The sequence below is a fragment of the Calypte anna genome, chromosome 3, assembly GCF_003957555.1.
Source record: "Calypte anna isolate BGI_N300 chromosome 3, bCalAnn1_v1.p, whole genome shotgun sequence".
NCBI lineage: Eukaryota > Metazoa > Chordata > Aves > Apodiformes > Trochilidae > Calypte > Calypte anna.
Window position 1 is genome coordinate 16,808,507 of NC_044246.1, and position 27,754 is coordinate 16,836,260.

A 27,754-nucleotide genomic window follows, 5' to 3' on the forward strand; every position below is an offset into this window, starting at 1 on the left:
TGGACTATGTATGAAACTTCAATATTGATAAATCAGCTTTTTTTTTCTCTCCCCCGCTTCTTGTATTTTGAATATCACATGAACAATGAGACAAAACAGCTGTAGTGCTCATGTTCCTCTCCCCATTTGCAAAAGCCCAAGCACACATTTTATCCATGCTGTATATTTTAACATGACCAACTGAAAATGGCGTAAACAAGTGTATCTTCTCCAGAGGTACCTCATAATAGCAGTGAATTCAAGTAACAATAATCCTCAACATTTCATCATTATGGGTTTGGAAATGCTGTGCATCGTTCTGTCTTGCAGCATATGGAATACTGACACAAGCAGATTAAAAAAAGCTTTAATAATTTTGTTTTTAGATCTGTAATGACAGCAGGGGAAGATGGCCACAGTGTGCAACCAGAGATTTGTAGATACCTTCTTGTAGGCTGTTGCTCGATATGTTATCTTTCAAAGGCAGAATATTTCTGCAAAGGAAAGTTACGAAATCTGGTAGAATAAAAAGATTGTCTGAAAATGTTCAGGATCTCCAGCGTATGGCTTTAATTATGTAGTGCCCAATACACACTGAAGTGTGTATTTCCTTTGTGGTTTGTGTTACATCCTCTTTGCAACAGATCAGATCTTTGCATATCATCAATCATAACTGCTGCCACTGCAGAAATACCCAAGTATGAATGCTCGTGTGTTGAAAACTCTTGGCATGCTACTTTAGAGAGGTATAACTAACTGCATAGTCACAGTCCTGTTTTCCAAAATACCAGGGAGTTCACTGTTTTTTGAAAAGGGGAAAGTGTACATGCAGGTAATGCAATAGCTGATTATCTATCGGTAGTATAAAATAATTGTTTTGTCAGCTTTGATAGGGTTAAGCATGGCTTTTGGTGATTTTAATACATTTTCTTCAGATGCAGGTAGGTATTCAGTAGGCTTTTTTCAGATATCATGTTTGGCTTACTGTTGGATGTATTCTGAGCTGCTGGGAAGTTATACTGAACTACTGATCTAACTGCAGTTACTCAGCTCCAGCTGTAGACCTGGGAGATATCCACAATTTTTATACTGGAGAAAATATTGTGTCAGTGTTGGAACTTTGTTAGTTTGTCATACTAATTATCTTCCTTCACACTTAAGGATTTTTTAGGAGTAATTTCAGAGACACACCTTTACTTCATTTTCTTATATAAGAAATCCATAAATTTTGTGATTTCATGGCCAGAATGACTGGAAAACCTGAACCTACTCTTACTTGACTGTCAGTTAAAATCTGAGACAGCTGTATTGTTTTTATTAGTTCATCCATCACTCAAGGCTGCTACATTAAACTCATTACTTTTCTTTATATTTGAATTTTTCAAAGCTTTTAATAGGAGTTTTAACTCCAAGAAGACTGTAGATTCCTGTGAGAGGCTGAATCTGTTTTCTAAGAACAAAACTTATTTTAAGCATTCTGGTATGCAGTTGTCCTTTGTTGCTAACTGGAAACCAAATCTGCTGAGTAAAGTTTGTTGCCCTTCCTGGGAGAAGTATTTATAAATTTTGAGGGGAAGTGTTTTGAATTTTTTGCAGGCATATTGGTCTTCCTTGCTAAAACATCAAAGCAGATGTCATAGTAGAAATCATCAGGATAAGCAGTTATAATCTGTAATAGTCTTTATTAAATAATATAATTAAAATGTACCATTAAGAATCAGATCCTTGGTCATTTCAGTTTTGTTTCAGCAAGCCCTGGAATCTTTTGGTTTTGGTTTTCCATTTCACTCAAGTTTTCACTGCTTCTTGTTGCTACAAAAGCCTGACTTTTTTTTTTTCTGCTTGTGCTCTTCACATTTTCTTTTTTGGGCACTGATGCCTCCCTCCCTTCCCTGTCCTTGAGTGCTGTCAGCTGGAATTTCATGGTGATTAAACAATGTGTTGCCCTTGCGATGCTACTGTTCTCTGTGGCCTCTTGAACTCCAGTATTTTCATCTTCTGTTTGATTTTCACTATTTTTATGTGAGTGGATTACAGCTCTGGGTTCTACTGCCACCACTTTGGTTTCCTTGATCCCAAAGAACATTCCTTTTGTCTCGTTTGAAGCTTAGTTTTTCTTTTTTTACTGTGGATTTCTGTTTCTTACTTTCTTACTCATTTTATTTATAGGCTTTAGAGGGGGGAAATCACAGTTTTGCTGCCTTACTAATCTAAGAATATTGTCCATAAATACACAGTACAGAATTTCATCTGCTTTTCTTCCTGTGATGGAATTCTTTTAGTAAGTTCATCTTGTCTTCCTATGGCCTTCTATTTTAAGAAAGTGATAAGAAACAAAATCATAAGTTTGGAGAAGAGTCTGACCTCCTTGTTGACCATTTAAAAGCTGCTTTGCAAATTTATTTGCCAAGCACTTGTTTACATGTTATTTTAAGTTTTAAGTCTCTCATTACTAGGTTGCTGCAATGCACGTGTCAGTCTCCCGTGCGACATAAAGTTATTTTGCGTCAGATGTGGTTTAGTTCAGGGAAAGACTTTTTGGTTGCTGTAATTCATATTATACTTAGGTGATACCATTACTTGTATGGTGTCTTTTTTGGTCAGGTCATGCAAAGTACCAAAGATTTTTCCAGGTAATATGTTTTCTGAAGTGTGCTGTCTTGCTTTATGTTGCAAGTGTAATGAATCTTCTTCCTTTGGTAACCTGTTCATTATCTAGTTATCAATGTGCCTAGTGGGGAAAAGAGCATAATCTTTTCATTACATTTTAATTTTTTCTTAGAATCAAAGTTTACAGCAGTATTTTTTCCTTTTAATATTCACTTTCCTCTCACTCATGTTGTTTGGATTTTTTTTGCCATTTTCCTTGTGTTTTGGTCTTTGCTTGAGGAAATAAATGACAAGTTTTTGCAGGTGTAAGTCTTAATGACTATAATTCTGTATCAAGAGAACTGGCCTTCCAAGTGTGTATGTACAAGTGTGAACTTCAGTAGATTTAAAAGATTTTAGGTTAGACCCTCAGACTGGTATTCCATGATCCCTTCCTACTTTTTTCTCCCTTGCTTTGCATGTTTGGGCTGCAACAGGTGATGGTTTACAGTCCATTTGCTTGAATGTATTTGTCCTTCACTTCCTCCTTTCCTTTTCTCACCTACCCAATGTCTCTGTTACAGCTTCTCCAGCATTGCCTGTCCTTAATTTCTACCAATATCTTATCTTCTTGTGTATTACATATTGCTCTCATTTTCTCCTCTTCGATTTAGTACTAAAATTTCTGAGAAAGCAGTTGCCCAGATAAAGCGGTGCATGTAACTAGGACTGGATTGTCCCACTGCCTTCTTGTTCAGCTTGGGATCCAGCTCCTTTACTTTTACTCCATCTTTGCAGATTTGTCCACAATGCAATATAATTTACAATGGAATGTAATTTCTCTTTTTGTGTGCAGTTTTACACCTTTTTAAAATTTTTTTCTCCCCCTACAGTGTCTTTGTCAGTTGAAGAAAAAAACACACCTGAAACCCTTTGCCTGAGAACCAAATCACCTTCATGCAAATCCTTCCTTTATCTTTTTTCTTTTTTTTTTTTTTTCTTGTCATTGGAAGAGTTACTCGAGTCACTTGCCTAGCTATGGATGTCTAACTGAGGTTCCCTAGGGTATCTTGCTTGGCCTTCCCTGCTGCTGACCCAAAGGGCACTAATCTCTCTGAAAAACATTGTCATAGGTGCCCTTAATGTGCCCTGAGGCATCTCAAATGACACTACACAACTTGGTCAAACAGCTGAACCAAGATCCTGGAGACTGGGTTTCCTCTGTGGCTTTGCATGTAGCAGAGTAGATAGGATCTCTTCTGGATTGTCATAAAGGTACAGAGAAAGGCTGGTTGTCTTTTTTAATACAATCATATAGCTTTTTTGCAAATTGTCTTTCTAGTGTGAGGTATCTTTGAGTCTTTAATAGTGACTTTTCTATCTGCCTTTTTCTGATACAGTGATACTTATGGGAAGTCAGAAATTAAATTCAAAAGCATCCTGGCTTCTTGCTGCTAGATGTTGTCTCTAAGCTTCAGGAATATTTCTGACTTCCACTAAGCAGCATGTAAAAAGTTGAAGCTACACTTGTTTTACTATAATAGCATTATTTTTTATGGTCAGGTGAGCAAAGGTCCCACAGTATTCCCAGGCACCACTTGAGGGTAGCTCTCCTTCCTTGTGGGCAAAAGTCCTGCTTCAACAGATGGTTTTAAGAGTTGCTTCTGAAGTTTAATTATTCTTCTCTACTTGAGAGAAGCATAATAGCCTGGCAGCAGGAACACCACAGCAAACCCACAAATTACTCCTGTGTCTTCTTCTACTAGTAGTTTTGTATTTACCAAAATTTTATTGTCATTTCAGAAACTTTATCTTTCTTGCTGAGCAATTAATAAAAGGCTCTATATTTGACTTAAAGCCTGTAGAGCAAAAACTTTAGGGTGAAATCCAGTGACAAATCAGCAGTTCTGCATTTAATTTTTTTTTTTCATGCTGCTGATTATGCTGACTTCGTATCTTTGCTGCAAATTATAGTGAATAACTGATTCTCTTTGAACCTGTAAAGACAATTAAGAATGGCTGTTTTAGTTAAGAATTTGTTTATAGAAGGGACCAGTCAGTGCTTTTTGTCTACAATTTGTGTGTCTACTGGAAAAGATAGGTTAGCATTCTGAACAGATAACTAATATAATTCTACTTACTATCTTTTCACTGTTCAACAAGAACAGATGCTTTGTTTTCTCCAAAACTGATTGTACATATAGGATTGGCCACTTGCAGCAACACTGTTCTCTAATATCTATCTGTGAGAGCATTTCATGACAAAGTTGCATCTGGATTTTTTCTTTGTGTCTTAAAAGCCAAATAGGTTGATTTCCTTCATATGCTGAATTCCATTCAGATTGGTTTATTCCAAGTGGACATGCATGTTTATTCTAAATACTCAGTGCTGACTTAGAAGTTTTTGGCATCAAAAAAGCTGAAGTATATAAATATCTTTCCAAAAGTACAGTTTAAGAAGTTAACTGAAATGTTGATTCCTAATTTTGCCGCCTATAGGTAATAGGGACATTTATGCTGTGGGCACTCTCAGTACATCTTTCAGTAATACCAAATGTACAGTATGGTATAAAAATAAATAAAGCAAATACCCCAAAAATTAAGTTATCAGGAGAGGAAAACTGTAATAGTATAGGCCAGTGGGAAGCAACTAAAGATTTAAGAAATTTCTCAGCTTCAGAGTTAAAACTATTTTGCTCACAGTCAGTCATTACCACTTGGTTAGACTTTCTCATGCATTTTGATAGATAAGAAAAAAAGTGTGTGTGTGTTGAAAGAAATTATGGATTTAGGTATTAATATGTCCATCTTTTTGTCTGTTAGGAGCATATTAAATTTTCCTTTGAAACCTTGTCAAGCAGAATATTTCAAAATTTAATGCCATTTGCCCAAGGAGAGAAAAGGAAGAGCAAGTAATACTTTTGGATAATGAAAAGCAAAAGATGTGTAACACATTCTTTTACTTCTAAATTTATCATTGACTCCATGGCTTTAATGTTATTGAAGCAATTTTACACAAGTATTTAATTGGCAATGTAATTCCACTGAAGTAATTATTGGCTAGTATATCTACAGAACATGGTCTGCAGAGATAAATGTGGTCTGAGTGTGAAGGTTTTGCTTGCATTGTTCTTACACAGGAATGGTCGTGGTCAGTAGTGCTGTTGAATGCCACAAGGTTTCCCTTCCATCAAGGGACTAGGGACAAATATAGTTGAAATACAGGAGAAACTACATACTTGAGTGCTAGAGGTGCAAAGAAAAAAAGGTGTTTATTTTGCTTAGGCAAGAAGCAGAGAGCTAGTAAGACTACATTGATTTTGTGTGTGTGTGTTTTTGCTTTCAAAATCTAAATGGTAACCATTCTCAAACTTAAAATTTTGTCTTTACCCTAGCACAATTATATTTGTACAGAGTAAGGTTATTTAAGTATCAAAGAATGTAGCTGTTTAAAAAAATGGATATTTTTACTAGGTCAGGACAAACTGGTGGCTGATGAGTTAAATTTTTAACACCATTCATTTTATAAACTCATTGCTGAGACTAGTGTTAGTATTTATGTGAAATCAAGTTGATTTGTTGTTGCATTGACCATTGTGATTGTTTAAATATCCTTTATTTTAATGTTAGAAGCATCTTTATTTACATATCAAACTGTTACTGCAGTTTTAATTTATCTGGTTTGTGATATTTAACAAGAACAAAACACAGATTAAAATTGATTCCCCTAATCTTTAATCTGATTTGCAGTGGTGTATTTTTGTTGAAAATATGCAATTTATGAAAATAACTGATGCTCCTCATTGCGAATAGGTCAAATTCAGAGTCAGAGATGTTAATTTTTCCTGTCTTAGTATGGTAAATTAAGAAAGGCGTAACAGGAACTTTGTGGAAGCTGGGGAGAGAAGATGGAGCAGGAAAGTTACAGAGGCCAGGGGTCACATGGGTGAATGTCTAATATGTCTCAAAAAACAGTCATCTTTTCTTTCCTTTTAGCAACTAGATAAATGTCTTTGGATTCATGGCAGAAGTGAGGTCTACCAGAATAAGATTTGACCTAGGGGATGATTTTTTTTCTTGTTTAAATATGTGAAAAAAAAATGTTCTGAAGTCAGATCTTACCATCTGCTGTAGTAAGATGCTGTATTTAACTAACAGCCTGGAAACCATTGATGATAGAGAAGCACTGCCCTTTTCTAGATGTTTACATTTAAGTGGAAACACCATTTTATTCTGAACTCTTATCTTTATTGTTATCCAGCCTGTGTGAGGTTTCACTGTAGCAGAATTAATTAGGATTTACATTGGGTGAAAAAATTGTACTATAGGAAAGATAGTGTTGATGAGTCATTAAATTATATATTTCTGGTTTATTTAGAAAGTAAGGGCAACAGCATGATTTTTTTAGGTTCTGTGTGGCTGTAAAATATTTTGAGTGTGTGTGGTCTCAGTGCTAGTGTTTTGCAATTATATGATTAACAGTTGTATTTTGAAGCCTAGAGGATCCTTCAACCATACTGTATATAGCCTTTAGGAAAATTACTATAGGAAAAATTATCTTGGAATACACATTGGCTTTAATGCTGATATATTTGGTCTCAAAATGACTTTCAGTAAAGGAACTTGGGAGTTTGGATTTGAGGCACTGTTTACCCTGGTTAAGTAGAAGCAATTACAAGTAACAGAAATCAGACATCACAATTTTCCTTTTTACTCTGAATTCCCTCCTTGTATTTAATAGTTGTGTAATGTCAGTAGGTCACGAAAACTTCTAAAACGAAATTCACAACACATCACTGTGAATAAGGGTTGATATGGCACTAATAGTCAGTGGGAGAAGGGTGTTACAGAAGGTGGTACAGAACTATGAGCATGTGAGAGGGATAATAGGTTGGTGTGGCCAGCTGCAGCTGTGACAAGCCTGACCTCAGTGTGACCACACATCACACCTGAGTGGCTGCAGAACGTTCCCTCTCCAGCTGCTGGCCCTGCCCCAGGGTAGGAATCCCAGCTGAACCAAATCAGGAATTTACCACTAAGCGTCTTAAACCAATGATGCCAATTTTAATTTCCTGTCATGCTTGAGCACTGCATGTGGAGTTTTCTTCATGCCACTGTAGAATTGGAAGCACTGAGAAAAAAAGAATTTGTATCTGCTCAAATGTTCTCATGGCACCAACTGAGGTTCACCTGTTTATGTGGAGCTTGTAGAGGTAAATACAATCTGTTACTAATCCTACTACTTTTAAGGAGAGTTGTGGAGTCACCTCATAACTCCACCATGTGACCTCCATTAGGTTTTCATTAATCCAATATGTACTTATTAAAATATACAGCTATTTTTACCCTTCTTTATTCTGAGCAGCCTTCTGTAATATCTATGTAGTTGGGAACGCAGCTTCTCTGGCTCTGAGTTGTAGCTATGTGTACTGTTTCCTCAATTCTGTTAAAGCAGGAGTGCAGGGAATGAAAAGCATGTAACTAGCAACTGCAATACGAAAAGTATTAAGCGAGCTATTTTGCATCACATAAGAACATGGCAAAAACTTGGATACAGTTCTTTCCTTCAGAGTAGCATTGGGCTAGGTAAGTCACAGGCCAAGCTATTTCATTGTGCTGTGTTCTGAGTTATGCATAACGTGCCTCTGTATGAAGGAAAAGTTAGTCAAAGAATGTGTTAAGGTGCTATCTCCTTCAACACATAACCTCAAGGGTTGCCTGCTCTCTAAGCTGAAATTGGGGAGGTTGTTATAAGGAGTAATACATGACTTTTTAATTGTAGTAAATATGAAGAAAAGTGTTGACTTATGGTGACACAGGAGCTGTCCAGTCTAGTAAATAAACTTTTCTCAGTTCTTCATTGCTGTATTACAGCTTTGGCAGTCTTGTAATTATTTTCCCTTACTAGAGGCACACTTCCCTGTTGCAATTTTATGTGGTTTCTTCTAGTATTGGTGTCTGCTTTAAATGAAGTGAGATTGCTTTTTGTAGAATGTGTTGGATATTTTGACTGATGGATCTCTACTGTTTTTCTGGCACTCTTTGCCTGCATGTGCTCTTGACGTATGAAAGGAAGGTGGGAGTGCAGACAGGAGAGATCCACACTGTGCTCTACTGGGTTGTGTGATCAGTGAGTTCAGGATTTGGAGCAATACTGTCAGGTGCACCTACACCAAACTGGACATTGGCTTCTTGGTCATGAGCCCTCGTTCTCTGCTAATTAATTTTTATGGGATCCTTGCTTCCAGCTAGATCCAAGAGAAGTTTTCAGAATATTAGCAATTAAAATAGTCATGTTGAATGTCTTAAAATGATGACAACACTGAGCCAGCAGTGTGACATTGTTCTGCCTTTGTTCATGCTTTTCTCCAGTTAGTTCTGCATTCATAGTTTTTGAAAAAATAAAAAGTTGTTTGAGAGTTGTTTAAAAGGCTTACCACCATGGTTTTACTCTCCTATGTGTATCTTAAACAGGTGGTAACACATAGTAGGTACTGATTGCTTCTAATGCCTGCTGCTGCCTCACAAATTGCCTTTATGCAAAAGCTTAGGTTACTCTTTCTTGTTTTCTGTCTTCATAAAGAGGAAAGAGTGATTGTGAGGTAGAGCAGTATTGCTAGCAAATTTTTTTTCTTGGACTGTGGGGTCTTTTTTTTTTTTAAAGCTCAGATGTAGATGCCACCTCTTGACCTAAATGAACTCTTAAGTATTCTTACTAGTGAAATGCAGCCCAGATTTCTTTGAACTGTCACATCAGTATTGTATATTTTTTGACACTGGCAAGATGAGAAATTTGTGCAAAGCTGTTATGAAGTTTTATATATTTAGTTTATTTTAGTCTCTCCATTTAAATGAGTAATACTACATTTCTCTTGGCCAGAATTTGGATAATTGGAATGGTTCCTATTGAACTGTGTATTCTTCAAAAAGTTGTGGGTGGCGAGAAGAGGGAGGAAGTGTTACTAAGTTTTAAAGCTTCAGTATTTTGAAAATCCTGATCTTAGTAGTTTGCATTTGACTTTGAATTAATATGTAAAACACATCAATCTAAAAGTGGTACTTTTTTTTAAAAAACAAGATCATTTTTCTAACTGTGTTTTGAGGCAATCCTCAATAGCTTTTGAGTTGCCATTTGAGATGCAAAGAAATTATTTATTTCAAGTTTCGTGGCTTGCAGAGGAGGAAGAAGCTGTGCCTGAGGAATCTGACTTCATCCCCCAAAACATCTGATGCCTATCTTGCATGTGAATTTTTTGTAAAAATTATGTGGATCTGTATGCATTAAATGTATTTATTGTAGATATCAAAATTTATATTAAAACATGTATATTATGTACAATATTTTTTTATTTATAAGCACATATGTAAAAGTGCAAACAATTTTTTCATTTCATACTTTTCAGGGGATATAATTTTCAATGCTCACTATCCTGACCTGCCACCAGATTTTATCTTTGGAGAGGATGCTGAATTTTTGCCAGATCCTGCTGCCTTGCATGTAAGTACTTCACTGTTTTGGGAACCTTATCCTATGAAAAGAGACTTGGGTTTTATAGAGTAGCTTCAGCAACAAGACTTTGCTAACAATGGAGAATAAAGAAAAAAACCAACCTTTTATCTCACTCTTATGTGAGTATAAAAACTTTGTCTTGGTTCAAAGTTGAATACATAAATGCAGAGTTCCTTAGGAAAAAAAACCCCAACAGTTCCATCAAGACAAGATGATGTTTACAGTAACTATCTAGAGTAGCTTTTAAAAGATGTCCTTTTAATATCTGACCATCTTAAAAGATCTCTTTCAGTGAAAAGGATTTGCTTAATTGTGTCTTGAAAAAACATTTAGTTCCAGAAAATTATATAATGTTGTGCAGTGATGCTGATTTTGTTTTCCCATGAGGAGGGATAAAAGCAGGTAGTACGTTGTTGAAACCACTGTGTTAAAGAAATAAACCTGTTCATATGTGGAAGTGTTACCATAAAGGCAGCAAAATGCCCTTTTAAAAGTTGGGTCAATAATTAAGATATTTTTGCAGTCTTACTATTACGGAAGAAGAAACAGTCCAACCTGAAACCAAGCGTTTTGTTCACTATTTAAGACAAGCCTCAAGTAGTAAAGCCTTGTTGAAAAAACTAACAATGGTTATGGTTTTAAAAAATTTCTCTTTCTCAGAAGTTACTGTTAGTTACTAAAGTCATTATAAGATACTTTGAAAGTCATAGTGTTTTTCTTGTTTAGTGTCCCCCTATCTTTAGGCTCTGTTTTACTGCCTTTGCAGACTTGCAGCCTTGTTTCTGGGATGACAGTATTGTTTAACTATAAGATTTAGGCATTTTGTTTTTCCAATAAGTTTTCAGTCTCTGCGATTCTGGTGCAGTTTAGTAATTCCTGCATGGTTGGTTATCCACACAGTAGGTTGTGATTTCATTTATTTTCTTTTCAAAATGTTCAGCTTTTACTAGACAGTTGACAAAAAAAGCAATTGGCACTTTAAATGTATTTCTTTTTTTATGGGTATATGGAGCCAAATGCATGGCCAAACATGCACTTGAGGAATATTCTGTCTTTTAATTGAACTTCTCCTGGTGTAGAGCCTTATTAGGGGAGAGCCTCTCTCTAAAGTTCTCTCCTGCTGCCTCTCTTGTGCTTTATGAGCATGTCTGCAGTGCAGCTGGGTGGCTGCAGCAGGGATGGGAGCTCCTGAAAGTAAGTTGGAGGCTGTCAAACTGGACTGTTTTGTGCTGGGGTACAGGTGACGAGATGGAAAAACAGGGGCAGGGGCCACAAAATTGAGCTTATTCTTGCCTTGTGACGTGACACTTTTTGGTTTAGCTTTATTCAACTCATATTGATTTACATTGAAAACCCCCATAATCTTAAAATAATTGGTTTTAAAAATTATTTTTAACATACCTAGCAGAATTTTTAAAAGGTGAACATGTTACTCCCTTCACCAATCCCAGACTGCTTTGTGAAGGAGTCATGGAGCTGCCGAGCAATGAGTTTGTTAGGCTTTTTTATAGAAAAAGTTTTACTTTATATAGCATTTCTTGAACAGTTTTCACAGTCTTTTAGTTACCAGTTCTTCTGTTCCCCCATTTTTCTGTTTGGTTGTTTTGCAATCTTACAACCTCTTGAGAAGTATTAACACTAGCAACCACTTTCTGCAGTTGATGTTAAAGGAATGGGAGACTTTGTTATGTGCTGGCAAGCTGAAATTAGTAACAAATAGTAAATGAGATTAAATAAAGATAATTTGGGGCATCTTTTAGAAATACTGTTCAGAGAGTGTGATATGGTACCATACTTCTCATCTGAGAAACAGTCACTAGCACTAGTGATTCATAGGAAAACCTGTGAGGATCAAAACATCCTTAGTTTTCTTTCTTTCATTCTTAATTTGTTTAATTAATGTTAATTCTTTTGGGAGCGTTCCTTTTTTTCTTCATGAAGACAGAATAAACTTGCCATCCTCTCCATTGGGAAGTGTCTTAAAAAGCTGTTTGCTCCTTGATGCAGATACCATGTACCAGTATAGGTTGGGTGCTGACCTGTTAGCAGCCTAGAGGAAAGGGACCTGGGGGTGCTGGTGGACAGAAGGGTGACCATGAGCCAGCAATGTGGCCAAAAAGACCAATGGCATCCTGGGGTGCATTAGAAGGGGGGTGGCTAGTAGGTCAAGAGAGGTTCTCCTCCCCCTCTACTCTGGTCTGGTGAGGCCACATCTGGAATATTCTGTCCAGTTCAAGGCCCTTCAGTTCAGGAAGGACAGGGAATTGCTTGACAGAGTCCAGCACAGAGCCACAAAGATGATTGAAGGAGTGGAACATCTCCCTTTTGAGGAAAGGCTGAGGGAGCTGGGTCATTTTAGCTTGGAGGAGACTGATGGGCAACCTAATTAATGTTTATAAATATGTGAAGGGTGTGTGCCAGGAGGATGGAGTCAGGCTCTTCTCAGTGATATCCAATGATAGGACAAGGGGTAGCAGGTGCAAGCAGTAGCATAGGAGGTTCCATGAAAACATAAGGAAAAACATTTTCACTGTGAGGGTGACAGCAGCACAGGCTGCCCAGTGATATTGTAGAAGTCTCCTCTGGAGACATCCAAAACCCACCTGGGTGTGTTCCTATGTGACCTACATTATGTGACCCTGCTCTGGCAGGGGGGTTGGACTTGATGATCTTTCAAGGTTCCTTTCAACCCCTAGCATTCTGTGATTCTGTGATACTTACCAGCCTATTTTAAAATTATTTAAAACAAAAAAAATTTGCAAGCCCACAACTTTCCTTTGTTCATTATGGCTTGATCTAGTATTCACTATGTAAATGGAACCTTCTTTGATAAGGTCCCTGGTCATTCTCTTGCAGTCTATCTTGATGTTATCAGAGCGTATAAATTGAACCTTGCAGCTGTGGTCTATAAGGTGTATCTTTGCTTTTGCATTTTCCTTTTTAATGTTCAACATTTTTATCAGAGATTGTCTTCAGAATGATACATCAACAGTAACTTGCTTGTTATGCTAAGTACTTGAATAACTCCCTTTTTTCCCCACAGATCTCAGACCTGTTCAATGAAGATAATTTTAATTGATTTATAAGATATTAGCAGATTTTTAAAATGTTTTAACATACATTTCTACTGTCTCCAACTAAAAATAAATTACTACATCGAGTATAATTTAATGCTCTTAATCTTGAGCAATCTTCAGATACTTCTAATGCAACAGTTCCTGGCATTTAAAACAGAATCTACCGTGCACAAAAGCATGTAGATGGCATTAAATGAGGAGCACAGTCTCTAAGTAATTTGTGATGACAGATCTGTGGGAATTCTGACATTGAGCATTCCTACACTGCTCTCATCTTACTGTGTGTCTTGTTTTCCAAGCAGAAGTCATCACATGCTGTTACCTAGCTTGAGTCAGGCATTATGCTTAGCCTGAAAGGAGAACCAGGTACTCAAGTTCATATGGCTCTTATAGAGGCTGCCAGTGGACCTCCCTGAAGACACTTGACTGGCTGTGCTGCAGATGGTTCCAGTCACTCCTTCAATTTCCACGGCTGTGGGCAGACCTTAGACTTAGGTTTTCATCTAAGAGTAATAACAGGTTAACCAGACAGCTAAAATGAGATGCCAGAAATACTGCATTTTAAGAAGTAGATGCTATAGGTGAAGACTTCATGCTTTTTTTATTTTCACCCAAAGAATTCCTGAGTTGTTGGTTCTGTGTTTCACTGGTGAAGTTATATGCTCAACACTCTTGTTGTTACAAGCAGAGCTAATCAGCTGCTTTATTAGACTGGTATTTCATACTGGTATTGTAATTGCAGAATCAAGGGAAAAATGCTCATTGAAACCTAGCTTTCCTTCTGTGTCTTGCACAAATACTGAAGTCACCTCAGTTTGAAACTGAATTCTCAAGTTTATTGCTTAAAAATATATGCTTCATTACATGCCTTGCCAAAGTACTTACTCTGCTGGTGGCAAGGTCTGATTCTGTGTATTCTGATCTGTAAATTATGTAAAGATTGAGGAGCAACACAACACAGGGGCAACTACTTTTATTTTGTTTGATGTACAGCTTCCATTACAGTCAGAGGGCTAAATTCTCTAGGTTGGTGATGCTATTCCTCCTCAAAGCATTATTAGAAACGTTACTTTTTATTCTCATTAAAAATATCCTATTGCATGCATTTGATACTTGTATGTATAGATGGATAAACCAAATCAGCTTATCGGAATGTAAACAGAAGAGTTCTTCCATGCTCCAGTGTTTATTCATTTTGGATGACAAGTATTAGAAATGTATTTTAAAAACAACCTATGATTCACTCCGTTCTGATTAAAAATTCAGTTGGCACAAAACAAGATTGGTGATTGTGTACGGATGAGATTAATTTGGAGCTCATTACAATGACGCCAGTTCAAGTAACAAGAATTGTTTGTTATGTTAGCCTAGTTGATTGTTAATATGAGCCAGTTAATAACTGAAGTGCTTATGCAAAATGTTAACCCTATTTCTCCAGTGATTTTGAAGTATGTTCTGTTTGGGAAAGAGGAAGCAACAGCATTATATGCAAGCTAGTGTGTCAGTTTCAGGATATGGGGTTTTAAGCATTCAACTTCAGGTTCCCAGCTTGTCTTCTGCCTACCCACTCCTATTGAAAAGGCTCCATCAGCCATACTGGGGATGGAGGCAAGAGGACATTAGCATTCCTGAAATCCAGTAAGTGCTGGATGTGTCTTTGCAGGCTAGCATATATGTGAATTCTTAGTACTGCATTCACATCAAAGAAGGGCATTGCCAACACAGAACTTTAGAGAATGGGCCACCGTGGATCTCATGCCAGTAGGTAGCATTGGGAAGTTTGTTTCCCCTTGTCTAATTATTATAATGAGCACAGATTTCAGTCATTGTGCAGTTGATGTAGCTATTTATACTACTCAGGTGTATTTGTTGTAATGCTCTGTGTCTTGTGTAGAGCAGTGTTTATTTTAAGCTCTTTTATTTGTAGTTGTTAGGCTCCATATTTACCATTTAATTATATGATGGCTGTCATGAAGGCTCTGTTGTTTTCTGTGCAAAATCTTAATAATGTTTACTGTTGTCTTACTGAATTTTTAACGGGTAGTGAAGAGATTCTTTAAATATCTCCCTGTTCCATAATGGTCTTCATTTACTCTCAAGTGCATGAGACAAATGTTTAAGAGCATCTGTTGTTCCTGTGCTCCTCACAGTAGCTACCAAAACTCCAAACACCTTTTATATTAACTAATGGTATTTGCACTATTTTTTTCTTAAAAGTCTGACTGCTGTATTGTTGGCAAAGATGCAGGTGTTATGTGTATGAAAGAGTCCACTTGTGGGCAATGAGCACAGTGGTTTTCAAAGTATGACTTCAAACTTCAAAGTCGTGGTGGTGAGTTGTCTTTGTCAGGGAAATGTATGGGTAAGTTTGACCTCTGCTAACATTAAATCTGCTGCTTTCTCTACTTGGGATAGCAGCAGATAATTTCATTCTTGGACCCCTAACTACAACTCTGGTGCTGAAAACCTTAAGTTGTTTCAGTTTAACTTGGGAAATATAAGTGAAACAGGATGCAGGATTGGATCCTGAATTTTATGATATGTTTTTTTTTTCTTATTTTGAACTTTCCTATATTCACAATTTTTATGTTCACTTTTGTGACTTTGTATTTCAAGATATATTTTGATTATTTATAATCCAGTGCTAGTTACTGTTTTATTTTCTAAAACAAATGTGAATTCTGAAAACTGCTCATTCCTGTCCTTCTATACTGATCCTATGCATTTTATATAGTGGATGTATATATGTGTGCATATATCATAGAATCATAGAATGGTTGGAGTTGAAAAGGATCTTAAAGATAATCAATATCCAACCCCTCTGCATGGGCAGGGACACCTCCCACTAGAGCAGGTTGCACAAGGCCCTATCCAGCCTGGCCATAAACACTCCCAGGGATGGGGCATCAAGAACCCCCCTAGGCAACCTATTCCAATATCTTGTTACTCTCATGGTGAAGAATTTTTTACTAATATCTGACCTAAGACTGTCTTATTTCAGTTTCAAACCATTGCCTCTTGTCCTATCACTACCCTCTGTGGTGAAAAGCCCCACCCCAACTTTCCTGTAGGTCTCCTTCATTTGCTGGAAGGCTGTTAAAAGGTCTCCCCAGAGCCTTCTTGCAAATGATCACAGAGGGGTGAAGTTTGCTGAAGTCTGGTATGGATAGGCAGTGGTGACAGTCACATTTTACACTATCAGAAGAGTAACTTAATTCGGGAACATTCCTATTAGAAGACCTTTTGGCTGGTATTGATGCCATTTATTTTACACATTTTTGGATGTGTTTTCAAATGATTATAAGTCAGTAAAATGTCCCTTTTGAGGATAGACCTGGAAGAATCTAATGTTGACTGTATTGCGGTCAGATTTTAGTGTCTGAGTTCCACACAGTTCCCCAAGGGAATCCTAATTTGTTTCCTAGCAAGGAAGTTGTCATAAAGGAGGCACAGGTTTTATTTTTGCTGTGATCCTTATTAGGTTCAAGGTGATAAATATCCCAAAGAGGATGATGCTTGGGAATCCTCTGCTGGGGTAGCCTGGCCAGCTTGTTTACAGCCCATGTGAGGCTGGCATTCAGCAGCTCTGCTTGAGAAGTGTGTGGGAGTGAGTTATAGGATTGTCTATGTAGCTGTGTGGTGGAGGCTATACAAACAATTCAGCAAAAATAATCCAAGAGAGATGACAGAAAATTAGTTTTTCTTGTCATCTTTCCACCTACCCTTTCTTCAGGTCTTCTCTGCACTGAGAAATTTTTCCTTTTTCTCCTTGTTTTAGTCTTATTAATATTTCTCCTAGTCTTTCCCCTTTATTTATTCTCTTTGTCTGGACTTAAGAGCTGTCCTGTATTTCTTTGTCATTTTCTATTCATGCAAAATCGTTGTATACCTGTACCTTGCTTCCTTTTCCCAAAATTTCAGCATTTCCTAGCTCAGTTTACAAACTTTGGCTTTCTGTCTCAAAGTGTAAGCAGAAGGGAATATGCTGAGGTCAGAAGTTCTGCTTTAGTTAATCACGTTTTGACTGGACTTTTTGCCTAGCAAATCCAGAAATAGAGCATTTTTTGGCATGTCAAATTGCTGATAAAGCAATTTCTCCCCAAAATAAGGAAAATCTAGAATATGAGCACTTAAAATGTAGTTTTTCAGTACAGGAAGAACTAGCTTTAGGTGAACATTAAGAATGTGCTTGGATCATTGAAGGATGGTGAAAGTAGGAGGAAAGGTTTTACTGTGATACAAAGTAATGTGCATGTGATGAGAAACTTACTCATGTTCCATAAGCAGAATAGGGGGGAAAAAACCTATATAATGGCTTATCATTCATATTGTTTTATTTAAAACAAACCAAAACAAAACAACATAATTTTTATTTGCTCGCAGTTTGACCATCTTTTTTTATGCTTATAAAGTTAGATGGGCCAGAGGGTGTTTAAATCTTTATGTAATTGCTGAAAAAGATGTTTAGGTTTCTATTTCTTTCAAGCTATGTCTGTTCAGCTTATACCTGAGCCCAGAGCACTGGCCTCCTGCCTGGATCTTCTTTTGAATTCGTGTTGAATTCGTCTTGATTTCTCAATTAATTCCTTCGTTTCTTAGGTGGGCAACAGTTACTACCTGGCCTGAGAGAAACAGCAGTCTCTCTGCTAGAACCAGACAGTATGTCTGAATGAGTATTATCTCTTTTGCTTCTCCAGTGTAAAAACTGAGTAGCATATCCTGATATTTTGGTAAGTGGAGAAGGAACACTTCAGTAACTAAGGTATTATGAGTCTTGGCTGAGAGCTACAGTATGAGCACTAGCAAAATCATCTCTCATCTCTTAATTTACAGAGCTCATGCATGTCAGGAGGGATTGCTTGCTCACCTTTGCAGCCTCACACTTCTGTGCCCCTGTGGTCTCTGGAGACTGGAAATGCAAGAGATGGTACAAGCTGGCATCCAGTCCAGGGTGTGAGAAATAGCTGAGCAGGCTCTCAGTGATCCAGTTGACAGACAAAAGCTTAGGCTATGCCTAAACCTATAATCTCTCTCTCACTATATAAACTGTGTGTGTGTACGTATATATATATATATATATATGTCTGTATGTATATAAACAATGTGTAGTTGGTAGATTTGCCAGTGGTGTTCAGTGAGAGCCCCTCCTGTGACTAAAATCTAAATGCATTTCAAACTTAGTTCTTTTCTTTCTCAACCCCCTTTATTTAATTTATGCTTTACTTAATTTATTAATCTAGTTTGCATCTTTCTGGTATTGTTTCCAATTCTCCAGGATGTTTGCCTGAGTTTATGTGCCAGCTCCTTGATTTGATAGTGCCAGGCAATTGATTTCATTACAAGATTTACCCCAATTTTTTCAAGATTTCCTTTGGAAACCCAGTTCAACATCTGATGGTCTTCTTCAGCCACTTATTTTGTAGGCTGTGAGAGTTTCCTATCAGAGATAAGAGTCAGTCTGAGTTGGTACCCTGTACTAATATAACTTGCCTTAAGAATAAGTAAAGTCTACCAACATGAACAAGAGAAAAGTCTAAGTTGCAAGCTGTGTGGTTATGTTAAATAACTAAATTGGGGCAAGGGAAGGACTTTGGATATTCTTGAAGCATAGTTTGAGTCACTGAATCCACGGTTATTCATGTAAGCAGACTGTTGGATCTGTGACTTGGTCCCTCCTGACCTGAGTGCCTGTTTCTGGCTGTTTTCACAAGGGCAACTTAGAGTTTTTTTGGCCAGCTAGGTGAATCTAGGAATGGCCTAGTCTTCTTCCCATTATATTGATATGCATTAGCTTTCTCTGTTACTGGTAATGGCTGCCTGAGGAAGTAGCAAATTTGAGCCAACAAAAGACTGTTCAGGTAAATCGTGTTATACTGGAGAAAAAATACACACCACAGCTTAACTTCAGACTGTTAATTAGCAGACATTGATGGCTAAATGTGTTCATGTATTTATGTATATATCTAATATGACTCCTTTGCAGGAAGTAAAGACCTTGCTAATGGTAGGGGTGATATAAAGAATTCCAGCATCTCATTGATTTTCAAGTTTTAGTTAGTTTAAAACAGAAATATGAAATTGAATATCCCAAGCTGGATATAGGAAAGCAGAATGTCTTTTACTTGGAAATCTGGAACAATAATGTTGATATTGATAACTCTTTAATATGAAAGTGATAATGTAGTTATGATTTTTTTCTTTAATTAAAATATAATCATACTTGACTTGAGCAATGTTTCATTAAAGTTTGGAAAAAAAAGTATTCCTAGAGAAACTGGAAGAAAATTAAAGGATTCTGGCCCTGATGTGTAGTGTTACTGGCACAATACTCTCTACTTCCTTACAAGAACAGTAGAACAGTAAGAAATGATTAGGCTTGAAGGCAACAGCTTGTTAGTTTTTCAGAAGCACATTTACAAAGTTTTTTGTCTTTTATTTTAAAATATTTTTAAAAAAGACCTAACACGGTCTTCCAGAGTTGATAGTACATTAAAATTCAGTATAGTGTGCCTGTGGAATTCAAGTTGTTGAGCCATGAGAATTCATTTTTTCTTTGGAGAAAGTTGGTCATTGCTTATGAATATGGAATCAAAACAGACTTCTAAATTAACAGCTTACAGAAGGTCAGTTAGACTTAATCATTCTGTCTGATAATGCTGTTTCATGTTTGATTAAATTCCAGACCGTGAAGTCTGTTATAATTGTACTTTTCTCCAATGGAATTAAGTTTAAGTTTGCAACCCTGCAAGTTCGTTCTTTCAGAAAATGCTGTTAGGGTGAAGAAATATCTTTACGTTTTGGGTGATTTTCAAAAGATCTATTAATTTCCCCAAGTCAAGGAGGCCTCAAGCTGTATTTGCTTTTCTTTTTTTGTGGTTTAAGATTCAGCCTGTATTTTTTTCAAACTTTCTCTTTGTTTTGTTCATTCTTCACATTCTTTTATGTCTGTGTTTCTTTGCTGTCTTCCATCTCAGATCCTTAGGTATATCTGTTATTTTTTAAAGAGAACTTTTTTGCAGTAACAGCATTTGTACATTAATTTTCTGTATAGCTGTCTTCCTATGGATGCACCTGCTACTTCCTTAAAGGTTCTTTTCTTATATTGCCTTTTTGAGAAGAAATATCTGATTTGCAATAGTTTGTTTGGTATGGTAGAAAAATAATTTCTGTTTCCAGTGTTTCATGATTTACACAATGGTATTTTATAAATATTTTACTTAGGGTCTGCATTTTCAAGGTCCTAAAAACTCATTTGTAGGACAAGTGTGAAAATACTGGGGAAAAAATGGTTGAAAAAAATCAGTTCTGCGTATGTCACCCAACAATAAATGCTCGAGGGATGTTAGTGGACTCTGTCCAAAAGATTAGCTGTGAAGGTTCTGCCTCCTTGCTGTAGCTAAAATTATTTGTTTTAACATGAAAAGAAAAAACTGCAAGAACTGGTAAGAGTGGAAGACTCAGAATTTAGAGAGGAACTCTTGAGGCAGAGCATTAACATTGAGACAGTGGCATGTTCTTTGGTCCACTGAGGGTCTGAAGAGCTGGGACCTGTACATGCTGCCATTAGTGCATAATGAGTAAGTTTTTAGGTAAAAGATGCACATGCCCTATGTGTTGAAATTAATATTGTCTTCACACTTTGTTTCTTTTTACTTGTCCTGTCTAGTTAAATATGTATTCCTCTGGTAACCGACTCCTAGGTGGTAAATGTGCTGTGTACTCACATGGATTAACTAATGATAAAGTGCATTGGATTCCCTATCCCAGTATTTATATGGGCTGAGGGAATTAAGAAACTCCATTTCAGAACAGGTAAAGGTACCATCTGCTTTGCAGAGGTGTGCTGGGAGGTCTGAATAGAAACAAAACTTGCTCTAATCTCTTAGTAAAGTAGGACAAGAAATACTTCTGCATGCCAAGTCTTTAGGATATTAATTACATAATATTGTACTCTCTTTCTTTTGGCAGTAGGCAATTCTAGCTTTTAAGGGTCTGATTATCGTGCAAGAGAGCTCTGTGGGAGAAGCATGGAGACTTTTTCAGAAAGATTGCACAACTTAGAAATGCTTTTCTAGCTTCAGCAGCTTCACAGTTTCTACATCTCCAGAACACCCTTAACATAGAAAGATCAGCTATCTCTTAACTGCTCCTACAGTGGGGCATAGGAGTAATTTGCAGTAACCTTTGGAAATTGAGTTTGCTTCTTTTTCTGATGGATGGTACTTGAGAGTCAGTGGTGCATTATTGGTGGCGAGTGCAGTAAGAGTGTTCTGTGTTTCACATTTGCTGAGGTTTAGAGTCTCCTTGGGTATGGGATTGTTAATCAAGAATCACGCTGAGTGGTCTGTGGAAAAAAAGAGGGAAAATAATTTTATACAAAATGTCAGGTGATTTTCTAAAAGCAGAATTTGCTTCTTAATATTTTGTTCTAATGAATTTTCATGCTAATTCTCAAGGTCTTCAGGTATTAGAGATTTCAGCTAAGAATTTATACGCTATTGTAATTTATGTGTCCAGTTTTCACAGCCTCTGATTAAAAATAAAAAAGTAAATGCTGATTATCCCAAGCTTTATGCAATCATTTTATCAGTTATTCACAACAGCTAGTAGAGCTCACAAGGTCTCAAAGTTCTTTGGTTGTATTTGGCAAAAGTGTTCCCGAGTTGAACTGCTTTTATGAAATGTTAAGTTTTGATGTTTTCTTGTGCCCAGAAATGATCATTTCAAGCAGATCAATCCAAAAAGTTGTTCCAGTGGTGCTTTGGGGGAGGGGAACATGAAGAACCTGTGAAAATAAGATGACAAGTAGATGGCATGTAGGTTTACAGTGATTGATTTGAAACTGCAGCCTGTAGGATGTTTAAGTGCTGGCTGCTAAGAAACTGAAGCCTTTGAAGTTGTTACAACACTCCAGCCCTGCAAATACTGTGAAAAATATCTGTTGATAGAAAGATGTGAGCATATGGCAGATAATTATCCTGTGCCTTTTTCTGTTAGCAATTTCCCCATGGTGGCCTATGAAGACTATAGCAAGCAGGAGCTGAAACCAGATATCCCAGTTCCTAATGCTGTGACCACTTGGCCTGTATCTCCCTTATATTTATATGGAGCATAATTGCTGATATCCCAGTGTGATCTTTCTCATTGCAGGTAAAAACCTACATTGATGCTGATTTTAAGCCACTGTAGGATGCGAGTTTCGTGCATGTGGTGTGCAGAGATACAAACAAAATGCAAATCTGTACTTACATTATTCTTTATGATAATTCTGGATGAAAGATGTTACAGAAATGCATTACCACTGCTGTAGGCTTGGAAGGCTTTGTTTACTGACATTTTCTTGTAAAAGTTAATTTCTTGCTTAGAAATAAAAAAGTACACTAACTTAAAATAAGATCTTGCTGTTGTTTCCTGTAGTATAGCCAGGAAAAACAGTTACAATCTGTCTTCTTTAAAATCACATTCCTGGAAGATATTCTGGCAACCTGGATATTTAAACACATTTCAAAGAAAAACAGCTTCAGTTCAATTAGCAATTGTTGCTGCCTTTTCTTTCTGATAGTGCAGAACTATAGATTGCTGCAGACAATCTATAGATTGCCTGGAGTTAGGAAATAAACAGTAACCTGGGAAGGAGGCTATGAATTAGCTGCTTATGGAAGACAGGGTGCTTTCTGTTCTGAAAAAAGTGGGAACAGGTAACCACACTGTTACACTGAGTTGTTAGCATTGGTTCTTCATTAGCTTTTTGGAAGGATAAAGGAAAGACTGCAAAGCACAAGATGTTCCAGAACAAAACTTAAGTGTGGTTTCTTTCCAAAAGCTGAACAGTATGGCTACATTGGAAAGCAAGTTCTGCATCTCTTTGCTAGGAGGGCTGGGAAACTTGTTTGTGGGGGTTTGTCACTTGCCTTGCTGCTCAAAAGATCTAATTAAAACTGATACTGTCTGGCTGCATCCAGTTGGTGCCATTGCTATTCATTTAAATGAGTTACTGTTGAAGTTGCTTAAATAGCACTCCGTGGGTGGCCTTATAGTACCTTTATTCTACCTCTCTATATACAGTTTAAGTGAATTTATTTTCTCAACATTTTGGTCATGTCTCATGGTCCAAAAATCTTTCCCTATCAAACCACTCACTTACTACGCAGGCAGCTCCTGCATAGTCAGGACAGAAGATCAAGAACCAGGGAATTCCAAGAGTGACTTTGCACTCTAACAAAATCCATCGGGTTATACTTCCTAGTGAAAATTATGCTTCTTGGTGGGCTTGTTTAATACAATATCTGATATATATTCAGAACAGATCTCCTGATGCCAATAGTCTGCTAGTCTCTGTATAATAACTGAATATTATTTTTCTATTTATATTGCCACACAATGTTAGGTGGAGGGCAAAGTCAGTGCATGTACATGCTATGGCATAATTACTCTAGGGTCTAGGTAACTATTTTCTCAAAGACCTCTTTCTGAAGCTTAGTCCAGTAATGAGAAAAATTGGCAATTGCGAAGGAAGCTTCTGCCACCAAAGAATACTCAACTCCCTTACTCACAGATAGCTAAATAGATATTGGTCATCTTCTCTGTGGCAGCAGCTACAGCATGTGGGCAATGATGCTTCTGAAGTCTGGTCTTTTGTTACACAGAAGTTCTCTTTGCATTGCTTTTCCTGTAGACCATTTTGAAATCATTCCCTAATTGGAAAAATAGGAATTAGCCAGTTGTTACAGATGACAATACCAAACTTCACTGTCCACAACATACATAGTCATACAACATACATAGTCATCTTCTTACCCTACAAAAACTGCTATTAAATTAAACTTCTTAGGATGAGGAAACAATTTACCTTTTAGAAAAGGAAAGTTATACCAGTTGCACTGTGGCCAAGCCAAAAGCCAATTAAAAGAGTGAAGTTTAGATCTTAAGTGTAGAGTTGCTCCTAGTTTTGGAGGAGATTGTGGAGTGACATGCAAGGAGTGTTGAGACAGAAGAGAATTGTTTTACTGAGCCTTCCTCTGCTCATGTATTGACATGTAAGTTCTTCTATCACATGCTGAAAAAATAAAACTAAAAATGGTCATAACAAATTTGAGATGTGTGTGTAAGCCTTCACATGTGATAAGCATGAATGCAGAACCACTTGTAGTTGCACATTTTGAGTTGATTTATACTTACATACAGTTGTATAGAGGGCCACTTTCAGTCTAGCTGATGAACTGAGTAACTTCAGAGAGTTTGCACTGCGAAGTTTGCTTGAAGGTATCTGTTGGCAAAATAGGCAAGGAATTGAATCCAAGTCTGGAGTTATTTTAAATACATTATCGATTGTTCTGTGAAATTTGATTAACTCTCTGGAGTCTGCAGAAACCTCATTTTATATTAGCAAAGATTTTTGGGTAAAATATGTAACTTGGTCTGTCAGTGTCCCAGTCAGCATGCTCATTTTTTTACAGTAAAATTAATTTTTATTGCAATTTTATAGTAATTTCATCTAGAACCCCTCTCTTTTCAGCATGCGTTTGATTTTGGTAAAATGATGTGAATGGATAAATTTTGTCAGGGGTGAAATTGAAGATCTTGGTGAGCAGAACAGGAGGTTTTGATAGAAGCCACAAAAAGCAAAAAGTCTTGCTGTATATGTATTTGTTGGTCGTTTCTATAACTGGGATTTTTATACCTGATGGGCTTGAACAGTCTGGCTGTAGAAAATGAGGTTGTGGATGTTTTATTATTTCCAGTTTTTCTGAAGCCATCAGAACTAAACCTCATAATTTTGAAGTTGCATTCAGAGCACAATTCTTATGCAAGGTCTGAGTTTTGTGGTCAAACTAAGAACACAAGCACTGGAAACTTGCTCTGTTCAGATGTTTTAAATATTTTTAAATACTTTTTCTTAAAGAGCTCTATTGGCTTGAGTTGGAATACAGTCTTAAGGCAAACAATCAGGAAGTGAAGTGCACAGGCTTCTACTCTTTTTTGCTACAAACCCCTCAGCTTCAATTTTCCATATTAAAACAGCTTCCAGAGTCTGAGAGTGTTTACAATAGTTCATTGGTTAAAAAATTCTATTTAGAAGATGCTTTATCTCTAAAGAAGATAGATTTACTGTTGCAGGGACACTAGTCTCATTGACCAGTGACAAATGCTTGCCTGTTCTCAGAATTATTATATTGCTGGAATTGTAGCAATTGAGACATCTACAAGGGGTCAATTTCATTAACATCAAATTCTGCTTTAGGTAGGTTTCAATAGTGTATGTTACATGTAGTTGCTTACTTTGTTTTTGATTTAAAAAACTAAGGAAGATTAAAGAAGGTACCGTTTGAAACTAGAACACTGTAGAATGTATTTTGACACACTTCAGATGAAGAAACCTATTGCTTAGGGCAAATAAGCAATGCACTGATATGTAAGAAGAAACTTTGGATGTAAGTGTGTCATTGTATTCTGAATCATTTGTGTTAACATTTACAAATTTAGATCTTCTAAAATGAACAGCACTTCTGGACAGCTAACAAAATGGCTAGACATGTAAAAGGCAATTGCCAAATAACAAGCACCACAATAATAGAATTCTAAAGTTAAAAATGAATGTTTATTTAAATCACAACTTGTGTTACAGAAAATTTGTTACCATTGCATATTTACTATTTCATCAGTGAGGATATGTTGTAATTGATGTCTGCATTGGGTGGGTAGTTTAATTTTTCTTCAGGCATTTTTTTTTATAAGTAGTTCATATTTTATTTAAATTTTTAGTTACTGAACAAAAGGTATTTAGTAAGGATACTACAGTCAAATAACTTATTTTTATTCCTGTAGCTTTAAGGCAATGCAGCATAAACACTGTTTTGATGCAGTGTTCTTGAATTCTTTGAAGAAAGCAGTACTCTAGCTCCATGCTGGACAAATGACAATGGATTTCCTCTTGCTCTTTTTTTGTTTTGTAGTGTAAGGTTATTTAAAAAACAAAAGGTTCAGTTGCATTTAGGTCAGTTATTAAAATATTGTTGGTCATTTCCTTTGACAGAACATTTCTATTGTGTTATACCAATGTTATTAGGAGGAAAGGTTATTCCCACTTGTCTGGCTGATATCAGTACATACTGGCATATTACATCCTCAGGCTTTCTGGAAATGCTTTATTTGAGCAGCAGCTTGGGAACAGGAAATTTAAGGTTATACACAGTCTGGTTTCAGACTGCATGATGCACAATGTGTTTCCTAGAAGATGCTGTCTACCTGTAGAATTGGATAAGGTTAGATGGGTTCAAACTCAGAATAAAATTTTACCAGCTGTAGATGGCAGACAAGTTAGAAGAAGGCTTTCAGTCACTCTGTAGTATGGATTTGAGCAACTTACTTGAACTGTATTAGTATCTCATGCATTCACCACTTACTCTGAAATATAGTTTACCTTTTAAGCTGTAGCAATGGTAGTATTTCTACCTAATAGGTGTAGTTAATGTCCAGAAGGAAAAAAACCACAGTACTTTTACTTCAGTCCATGGTCAAATGTGGAATCTGTGACATTGTGGAAGCTTCTAAAAGCAGAGGTTCAAAAGCAGTATCTTACTCACACTGGGCAGCCCTTTTTACCAGAATCATAGGGAGCAGAAAGAGTGCAGTGTAATCCTGTAACTATTCATGGAACTGTTCCTTCATCCATGTCAAACAAACCAAATCATGATCAGCATGATCATGATCAGCATGATCATTATGAACTGTTGTGTTTCTTGAGCTGAGCCTGTTACACTTGGTTGAACCTGTAAATTATATAAACATCAGGTGTGTTTCAAATCTGTATTCTAGAGGTAAGTGTTCCCTTAAGTGCTCTGTCCACACTCTTAAAATGTAAGGTTTCTTTATCAAAGCAAGAAAAGCATCTATGTTTCTAAAGAATCTGAGCTTCACCTTTCAGGACTGTCTCTCCCAACCATGTTCTTAGTGTGTGACAGAAATGTACGTTTTTCACTGTAATGCCCAGAATGAGTGGTGTGTAGACAGTTAATGCAGCATCACCAGCCAAGTGATTATGTTGGAAAAAGATAAATCAATTTTGATAACATCCTAATAGCTGACTTCAGAAGGAAACAAATACAAAGTTACCGAAATAAAAATCCTTCAAGTATCATTTAAGCCATCATACATATATAGTGAAGTCTGTAGAAAGCCATTCCAAAGGGATATATCATGAACTACAGTCATCAGGGATCATAAAAATTCAAGTCTTTGTAACAGAAGTATCCATCCACTTAGGTGGTATTAGGCCACAAGTAGGTTATACACATTAGGTGTATAAGGCTACAAGTGGATTTCATTGTAGAGCTGAAGGTGGTGCCTGGTGAATACCTGATTAACTTTTCTACCAGCTTTTGTAGAGTATCAGAAAATTTATGCACAACTCTCTATTCTCAGGTCAGAAATACGGAGTCTTACCTCACTAAGATCCTCTGCTTCAGCTTGAGCTTTTTGTAAATCTCTCCATAGAATCAAAAAATAGCTGAGGTTGGGAAGAACCTTTGGAGACCATCCAGTCCATCCCTTTTGCCTGGGCAGGGTCAGATCGAGCAGATTGTCCAGGACCTTGTGCAGT

General features: G+C 36.8%; 1 protein-coding gene across 5 annotated transcripts in view; it reads left to right on the forward strand.

Annotated features, from left to right (window-relative positions):
- Positions 1–27,754, forward strand: part of BABAM2 (BRISC and BRCA1 A complex member 2) — a 159,143-nt gene that overhangs the window by 22,784 nt on the left and 108,605 nt on the right. For all 5 annotated transcript variants that reach the window (XM_030447462.1, XM_030447461.1, XM_030447465.1 and 2 more), the window contains exon 4: positions 9,972–10,066. In XM_030447462.1, the coding sequence (XP_030303322.1) occupies positions 9,972–10,066 (95 nt within the window). The remainder of the gene's footprint in view (positions 1–9,971; positions 10,067–27,754) is intronic.